Here is a 9,880-nt window from a genome sequence, read left to right on the forward strand (position 1 = left end):
CTCAGGTTTGCACCTGAAATGGTGAGCCGATGTTGGAACAGAGTGACTTTTTCTTCATTAGAGAGAATTGTGCACGTAGGTTTACAGTACTGCACAAGAGTCATCTCTGAAGTGAATGACTTTACTGTCAAATAGTTTGGAAAGATATTCTCAATTAAAAGGGCTGTTCATCCAAAAATGATATGAAAGTATGTTTCCACTTTCCGATAGTACTCTATCTATCCAGGCACTTTAGCTGAGATGTGATGAATTTTCTCGATTTTTAGGTGCAGTTCACTGTGATATAATGGAGCTCTATGGAAACTTGTTTTCTGGTAATCAATGCGCTGAAAATGTACATTCAAAAAACATTATATCCCTTTCCAAATTTAATTCCACAGTTACCTGCGGACATCAACAGAGCTCAGAAATGCAAATTGTAATTCTACTGCCGCAAGTCACCAACTCTGTTTCTGCAGAAGCACACCGGTATTCTGTGGCAAAGTGTCAATTGTTTTGATCAGTGTTTTAGCGAGCTGTTTGGTGTACTTTGTTTACATATAGAAACATCAAAGTGTACGCGTTAGCCAGCTCTTCATTTCGTGAAATTGTACCAAGACAGTATAGGAACTAATTTAGCTTGCAATGTCAGACTACAAAGAAGTCATGAATACTTTACCCCAAAATACTGGTGTTCTTTGGCAGAAATTTGATGAGACCGGCCATAGAATAAATAGTGCATATTTGAGCTCTGTTGATGTTTGTGAATAACTGTGGGATTATATTTGGAAAGAGACATTGCAGTTGAGTGTTTCGTGTCAAATCCAGGATATTTGTCACATCTCAAAAATGATCTGGATGGATAGATAGTAATCTGTGTAAGTGGGAACATACTATAATTTCTTTTTTGGGAAGATTTCTTTTTTGGCCCCTTTCAAGTATTCAAGATACTAGACCTATGTATTCGCTATTTTTTCATAACATGCCATTTCATTAATTCCCATTATTTATTTCAGTTGCATTCATCCTTGAATGAAGATAGCAGAAAATGAACAGTTTCTGAGTACTGTATCTCAACTGGAAAACTGGCAATTAAATGCATTTTTGGATGTAAACCACAGAAAAACACAATCCAGTTGCCAAGATGTGAGTTTCTGTAGGTGCGTGTCTATTTACGCTTGGTCTGTTTTGGGAGCCCCAGTGGAAATCTGGTGTGAGGGACTTTTGTTGCTTTTTTCCCCCCTGTGGGTTTTCGGTGCTACACGCTGCTACATTTAACAGCCACTTCGCTCTGGTTTCGCTTTGATGCCCATTATATAGTGGGGGTACACTGCTGTTTTTATTCCATTTTATTTTCTGAAGTTTTACCATTGAATTTCAACCTCCATTATAATGATTTAAATGATTTATCTTTTGTTTTTTTCTTTTTTACATTTTTGTATTGTTATTGCAAATCCACCTGAGTTTGAGTTGGCTATTTATTTGTAACTCTTTTTATTCATTGGCTAAACCTAACTGACTGGCTGGTGTAATCAGTCATTGTGTCCACACTCCCTCAGAAACAGTCACCTTCGGCATGCACCCGGGGTCAGTCATACGCACTTATTCACACCGCCACGGTCACGCCAGCCACACCCAACGGCTGCCCTTTGCTCCGTCCCTTTTACTGTTGCCATTCATCTCCCCCTCTCATCTCCACCTCCGTGTTCATCACTTACCCACAATGAAAAGGCTGGCCTGTCCCTGTAGGACAGGCTTGGATTTTCATTACGGAAGAACGGAATTAATACAGGATCCTTTGCAGTAAGGATTGGAGACTCTTATTGCTTCGCAGAACCGTAGGGCTATTAGTTCTCTCAGGAATGACACCTCCACCACCCATCCATTCACACCCCAGCAGGGGTTTGAGTTTTACTGACACTGTGTCATACATATAAACCCCTAACACCTGTCCTGGAGGTTTATCAGTGCGCTTTCAGTAAGAGTCTACACCGTGTGTAAACCTGTGATGCATTAAACTGCAGTGTGATGGGAGTCTTACTGACATTCATTGTTTATTCCCCAGCTGTTTACAGTCTAAACCTTATGGCATGAACATACTCTAGTGACAAACTAAATGTAGTCCTGTACTAAGACTCTTAATCATATATTAATACATTAACACATATTATATCTATGCATTATCTTGTTATACTGTATATATTTGACCAATTACCTTGTTATGAATGGAATGTTTGGATGATTTATGCAATGTTGTCATGTCAGAGTTTTTTATCTGATATGTCAGCTGGTCTATAATGGTAACAGTACTGGATAGGATCACCAATTCATATTTTGACTATTGATTGTGTGAGGATTGAATGTAGGTCAAAAGCAGAATTTAGATGAAAGGTTTTGTTTGAACTTCCACATATTCACGTGTCATTACTGTACATTGATTCTAATGGAAGTTCATTTTGTGGTAACTACCCCGCCCAGGTCGATACCCTTAAAAGATAGCGTTTTTAAAATGGCTTTTACTCGCTTTTTCATCTCTTTCACTCACGGGGCTCAGTTAAGTCCCTTTGAACCTCTCTGCACATCTCTATACAGGACTCAACTGGCATGGAAACATTTGTAATGCCTGTCAGTTTTCCAGAAGAGCCTTCAATGGTCAGGGCTTAGTCCTCCGTCCATGATTCATACACCATTTAGTATAGTGAGCCCTTGGTGGGTTTGCCCTGGGCTGTCGAGAGTCAGTGGTTCAATAGAATACCAAGCAGGTAAGGCTTTTGCCGTTGTTTGGTATGCCTGTTAAGATTAATTAAATTAAGCTGTATAAAAGCCATATATTCTTATGGTCAACATTTCTTCTTGGTCATTGAATATTTGTAATATTTGACTTTAGTTTGCTCTCAAAGGTAGATTTGTGTATTTTCTAAGATCTAAAATATAGATCAGTAGTTTCTTATTGTGTGCCAGCATCATAGGGGAGGAATATTGAAAAGGTTCACTTCCATGTTTGTCACATCGTGTAGACCTAAAGTAATGTATCTTTTTTGGTCCAAATGTATACACCCAACCTGAATTGGACTGCATCAGAGAATGCATTGGAGCGTTTGGTGTATTTTGTAGAGGCACCTTTTATTATCTTATGCGGTGAAAACGCTTCATTTAAAAAGGTTTAAAAAAATCAAAGGAAAAAAAAAAAAAATCCCCCAAATGATTCCCTTAATTGCAGGTAGGCACCATATGAACCAAAGCTATCACATTCAAATGTTTGTCACCAAAATAAGTAATTATCACACAAATTAAATGAGCTACTGTACAGTACTGTGAAAATAAGATGCATGTAATGTGAAATGGCAAAGCACAATTGTACTTCATCACGGTAAGTCATCACAAATCCCCACCACAATAAATAGACAATGTAATAAAGATACATTTTATCATATAGCACTTTAATGACTGTGCATATGCATTAGTAATGACTGCTGCAAGACATACATACTGTGCCAGCAGTAATTATTTACTTGGAAATGGCCCAGACACAAGTCGAGTCTCAGATATTCACCAGAGGTAGAAATGTGAAGGCCTCCACTTCACAGGACAAGTGTTACTTCTGAAACACAAATGTAATCTGACTGCTACAATGGATTCATCTAGAACCAGGTCAGTCAGTGCCCTAGCTCATTTCTCACTCCCTGGATGATGAACCTGAAGGCATTATCCTACACTAAACGATTTAAAGAGCATTCAAACTCAGGTGTTTTCCAACCCTTTTCCACTGTCATTATCTCTGTCATCGCATGCCACTCAGCGTTGTCCTAGCTTTCTATGCAGACATTGTTGATTTGTGTGTGTGCGTGCGTGTGCTTGTGTGCATTTGTGAATTTATGCTTTGTGCCATTTTAGATTTTTGTTTGAGGTTTTTATTTTATTATTTTTATTTTGCCAGACTTTCTGTTGAATCTGTTCTTATTGTTTGTGTTTGTTTGTTGTTTTTGGGGGAATGTGGTGGTTTGCCCGTGGCTTTGCTCCATAGATTCCCGTTGCGCAGTCCTCTGTCATGGATGACATTGAGGAGTGGCTCTGTGCTGATGTGGTGAGACTTCTTTACCTTGATTTCATTCTCTCTGTTTTCTCTTTCTTCCTAACATTTTACATTCCTTTTAAAACATGTCAGCTGATGAAATTCACTCACTTTTCTTTACTTTGTTTTTCAACCAACGAAATCGATTTCTGCAACTCTGTGTCCCCATATGCTTACCCTGTATGGTGCAGTATAATAAGGAGAGTTTATGGATTATGGTGCTACTAACAGCTTTTTCTAAGTTATACCTGCTAACGCAGTGAAACAGTGAGCTCATCGTCAATGTAAGCAGCCATCTGTTAGTCTTAGTCTTGTCGTTTAGGTATTTGCTGCTGAATGTGCCCTACTGGTTTGTTCTTGTATTGTACTGTTGGTTGGGCAGATGCCATTGAGGGTTTTGGGTGGGAGGATTGGGGGAAGAGGTTGTGGTCTGAAAACATTTTTATTAAGGGCTCATTTGTATTGTCAATTAGCTATGCTTATCTGAATTAGTTAAACACTTACAAATGTGTGTGCATGCTCCACCTATCCACCAGTGCATGAACACCTTTCATAATAACTACAGAAGTACTTTTTGCATCTACCTGTATTTGTCACATAATGATAGAATGATACATGATAGAGATGAAAATGAAACAGCTATTTTAAATTTGTCAATGATAAGCTGATCTGAGAAGGAAGGAAAGGAGTAGGGTTCAAATATTTATCGTGGTAGTTGTGGGTCAACACTTGCAAGATCAGACACAATATATAGGAAATGTGTTCATCTTTTATCTGACGAAACCCCAGTGAGAATCACCTAAACTGATTTTATACAGTTTTATAATGGCCTGTTTCCTAAATCAAACTTTGTTCAATTGAAATGCAGGAAAGGTGCTTTAATTGTACTACTTGTTCTAGCCTATTGTTGATACTGTATGCTAAGGAAAGGAATGATTATGTACTTTATAAAATATTAGTGTGTGTGTGTCTGTGTTGACACAGACAGACACACACACACACACACACACACACACACACACACACACATACCACTCACATATTTCTTTCAGATGGCTTTTGGTACTGGTTATGTTGTCAATTCTGTCAATAAGTTGTCAAGATTAGCTTTCCTATGTGTCCATGTGTGAATGTTATCCTCTATGGGTCAGAAGCATCCTATTTGCACACAGTGAGGTAGCTTTGAGTAAATGTAGTGCACCTTAATCATTTTCATATGATGTGTTCTTTGTCCTGATAAACAGAAGGGTGATGAAACTGAAGAGGGGGTGACCAGTGAAGGTATGAGTACAGACTGCACATTTGTTTGTTTTTTTGTTCAGTTTTCATTTTAAGCATCTTATACTCAGTGAGCACTTTATTAGGTATTTATTATACTTAAGTCTTTTGCTGCTGTAGCCTATCCACTTAGAGGTTTGGCACGTTGTGTGTTCAGAGATGCTCTTCTACATACCACTGTTGTAATGCCTGGTTATTTGCGTTACTGTCACCTTCTTGTCAGCTTCGACCAGTCTGGCCTCTCTCATTAACAAGGCATTTCTGCCCACAGAACTGCTGCTCACTGGATGTGTTTTTGTTTTTTTGCACCATTCTCTGCAAACCCTAGAGACTGTTATGTGTGAAAATCCCAGGAGTTACAAATCCCAGGAGCAATTTCTGATGTACTCAAACCACCCTGTCTGGCACGAACAATCATTCCACGGTCACTTGGATCACATTTCTTCCCTATTCTGTCATTTGGTCTGAAAAACAGCTGAACCTCTTGACCACATCTGCATGCTTGTATGCATTTAGTTGCTGCCACATGATTGGCTGTTTAAATATTTGCATTAACTTGCTGGTGTACAAGTCTACCTAATAAAGTGGTCACTGAGTGTATGTTCTTAATGTTTTATCATTAAAATAGTAAAGTTATTAATGTGTATACCCTGTTTTACATACAAATATGATTTATTAGTGGATTACTTTTTACTTTCGTTTGATTGAAATGTCCATTATTTCACTCCAGAATTTGACAAGTTTCTAGAAGAAAGGGCCAAAGCTGCGGAGGTGGCACCGACCTTACCATCGCCCCCTAGTGGAGACCCCGCTCCCCCTGTGAGCGCACCCAGTGGCAGTCGCAAGAAACCACAGAGATCTGAAGATGCCCTTTTTGCCTTGTAGCATTGCAGCAGAAACCCCTGTTCCCCTACCGCCCTCTCCCCACCCAGCCCCTGCCCCTGCCCCTGCCCCACAGACCCGAAACCGCCCCCAGCACCCCAGCTCAGCAGCGTACAGTACATTGGTCTGCCATGTGCCAGTGCTATCTGCACAACCCACCAACCCTATTTCCTGGCTCATTGCACTACATCACAGAGGCTAGCCGCCCACCCTCTAGTTTATCCCTGTTTTTACAGCTTAAATCATTTGGTAAAATCGTTGGCTACCATTCCAACGGTTTTGCATGTCTATCCCTAAGCTGAGCGAGTATTGTGAGAAAGGATTCAGAAATATCTTCCTTCCGTACTTGCGCTTCCTCTATCAACCTCTCTGGCTTATGCCAGGATAGCCTCTAGTGAAGTCAGCCACAGGCAATAGATCAAAATGCATTAATTAGGGAGAGACTGGAATATTTAGTATGTTTTCTTTTTCCGTTGTAAAACACTAAAGGATATTGTCCATATGAATATGCCCAACAGAAATTATGTTAAGATCAAATGTTTTGTGTATTAACTTTATTAACTTTTGTTTGGTTTGGATTGGTTATCTTTTTATTTCATGTCTGTGTAACTGACATTTATTTAAGGGAAGAACAAACGCTGACAGGTCAGAGTGCATCATGAATTGTGGCCGATAGTGTCCTGTGCATCTATGAATCTTTACACATTTGTTGCCTTGTAGGGGCTGCATTGTAAAGAGAACCTGGGGAACTCTACATGCATAACTGCACCATTGGAAAGGGAATACTAAAAAATGGGATATCACTATGAGTGTATTATTGTAAACACCCACGTAGCCGCATTACCACTAACAATCATGAGTCTTCATTTTGATCAGTAGTTAATGGGCAGTTTTCACAAGAACTGAGTTTGCACAGTACTCAGAGACGCATCCTTTTGTGCTGTGTTTCTTTTAGGCTGTTAATCTGAAACATTAACAGAATCTTTGGGATAATAGTAGCTGGTTGACATGTTATGTTTGTTTAAAGCAGCCATTTTGTTATAATTTAACATTGTCAAGGTGTGTATCTGACATTTCAGAGACTCGATGTGTTCTAACAGCAAAGATTGAATACGACATTTTCTCCTGGACCTCAAATTTGTAACAATAAACTATACTGGATGCATTAAATCTTTTTTTTTTTAAATATATATATATATAGATATTTTTTAAACAAAAACAAATCCATTTTTGTTTTTTGAAGAGTGTTTCTGTTGAACCTGCCTTATCAGATAAGTTGAGTGATAGTCTTGTCCGGTGTTTTGTTTATTATGTACTCTTTATGGTTACGTGGCCAAGCATTCCCCTATTTAATATTGGACTTTGGTTTTGTGACTTTTTAACATCTTGAAGCACAGTCCAGGAGATATTTTTTATGATATTGAATATCTTTGAAAAAAGCTGGTGGACCAAAGTTTGGAGGGTGTGAAAAATAAGGGAAAAGAGGTGCAAGAGGAAAACTAGCATGAACTCGTTTATATTGAGTTTCACAGATGTGAGTGACTTTCTAAAAACAATGATTTAGTCATTGTGCAGTAAGCATCTTCATGCAGTGGGTAGTTTATTTGTATTGAATGAACACAGCGGAGAGTATATAATGCAGTTCTGTCATTCTGAATTTGTATCTGAATTTGTCATTGGTTTTATTTGGCAAGTGAAGAGCATTCGTTGCCCCCTGACATTCTTAAGCAAACATGTGAATATAAAATCACAGGCCAGAGAGAATTCTAACATTTTATGTGTTGAAATGTTTGCACAAACAAGTCGCTCAATTCTTCCCCAATTAGAATGTTTCCAGGTGTTACATGTCACTTTATTGCTGTTTTGGTTGGATTTCATTCAGATTAAACCAACTTGAGGGCAGTGGAGAGGAAAATTAAACCACTTTCTGAGGTCTAAGTAATTAACATAATGTGGATTGTATTGGTGAGCCTGAATGGGCTATTGGCAATGCTTAAGATATATTGAGACGTGTAAGTCTAATGTTCATTGGCTTACTTCATTCTAGTTGTCACAATATTAATATGTAACTGCAATGGAATCTTTCCTAATATGACCTTGAGTGCAAGTAGTGATCTCCCAATTAAACTATGGGATTCACACTTGTAATAATGAAAACACTAATGGAAACTTATAAGGCATCAGTGGCCCTGATACATTTTACCTTCTACACCAGTCTCTTTAACTTCATCAAATGTTCTGTACTGTGTAATATAAATTAAAATAAGTTCTGTAAGCAGATACCTTATTTGAGCTGTTATATAAAGTGATCTGTTAAAAAGGTATGGTATGGTATGGTAGCTTGCAGCAGAGATGGTCTTTTTTATATCTGTAATCACTTTAGAATGTTGGAAAATATTGACAAATCTCAGAATAATTTATTTGTAATATTCATTTCAAGCATCAACATTAAAATGTAATTTAGAATATTCAAACATAATGTTGGACAGTCTATTTTATGAGAAATTTGTGTGAACGTGCATATAACATTTGCCCATTTTATTTTCTCCATTTATTGAATTTGTTTTTTTGTTTTACAATTCCCCTTTGGAGATTACCTGTTAACATGTAAGCTGATGTACCTTTAACTTTCAGAAGTGGGATTGATATAAGTTGTTAAGAACTTATATTGATAAGTCCAGAAGTTTAAATTTCACTTTTGTTAAGGGCATTGTTTCCAGGATCTAAATCAGCTCTGCACTGGTTCTTTGGTCTCGGACCTAATATTCTATTTAAGTTTTCTGCTTCTACCAATAAATTAATGTCAGAATGGAGTTCATTTTTTTGGTACTTTTTATCACTAGTAATTTCTCAGCTTCATGGCAGCCTTAATGACCACATGATTACCTAACATCTCAAGCTTGAGACAGGTAGCTGGATCTGAACAGTATCTATTATCATGGCAAATATTGCGTGTGCGTGCGTGTGTGTGCTTGTGTTCACGTGTGTGTGCATGTGTGTGCATACATGTTGCAGACTTGTATGCACGTATGTGCGCATACGGACGGTATGCATGTGTGCGTACTGATGTGCGGATGTGGAAGCAGCAATGCTATGTGTAATTGATAAAGGGAAACAAATGTGGACAATGGGTTTTTGTATGTAGGTCAGAGCAAAGGTGGCTGGTGAAGCAAAGACCAGAGGATGTTGAGTCTTGTAAGTTGGTTACCTGGCTTGCCCTTTTTACAACAGTAACATTTCCCACAAGGACAGGGCCACTGAACCAGTAACTGGGATCGACACAGTGACTGGAAATGGTGTGTTTGTGTGGATTTGTGTGCTAACTGCTGCTGTTAGCTTGAGCTATGCGCCGTTTGACTTTCGCATGTGTTGAACTCCAAATAAAACACTAGCAATGTGATCTCTACTTCATTTTTTCTGTGAATCTTAATGACCACTTTAAAGTGAATTTAAGAATAGAATATGTGGCAGGGTCATCAGAAGAAATGTGAAAGTCTGCTGGAATTTATGTTTGTCAAACCCCTGAAAAAAAGTTTGTTTTTAAAGGAGCGTTCTGTTCAAAACCAGTAAGCAATCTGTGTCACAATAAACAATCCTACTTAATTTTGGCCCAAGACCACATTCACTATCTGGGAACTGAGCTCAGTGGGGCTGGTCTCTTAGCTGATG

At 38.4% G+C, this 9,880-nt stretch overlaps 1 protein-coding gene across 4 annotated transcripts in view; it reads left to right on the forward strand.

Moving 5' to 3' along the window:
• The window catches only part of tom1l2 (target of myb1 like 2 membrane trafficking protein), a 29,425-nt gene extending 19,814 nt beyond the window's left edge, over positions 1–9,611 (forward strand). For 2 of the 4 annotated variants that reach the window (XM_061229957.1, XM_061229968.1), the window contains 3 exons: positions 4,004–4,063; positions 5,296–5,332; positions 6,060–9,611. In XM_061229957.1, coding sequence (XP_061085941.1) covers positions 4,004–4,063; positions 5,296–5,332; positions 6,060–6,214 — 252 coding nt within the window. In that variant the 3' untranslated portion in view covers positions 6,215–9,611. Of the gene's footprint in view, positions 1–995; positions 4,064–5,295; positions 5,333–6,059 lie in introns of all 4 variants that reach the window. The other 2 variants (XR_009706520.1, XM_061229979.1) reach the window with 2 other exon arrangements.
• Positions 9,612–9,880: the final 269 nt, after the last annotated feature.

This window comes from Conger conger, chromosome 2 (assembly GCF_963514075.1).
Source record: "Conger conger chromosome 2, fConCon1.1, whole genome shotgun sequence".
Lineage (NCBI taxonomy): Eukaryota > Metazoa > Chordata > Actinopteri > Anguilliformes > Congridae > Conger > Conger conger.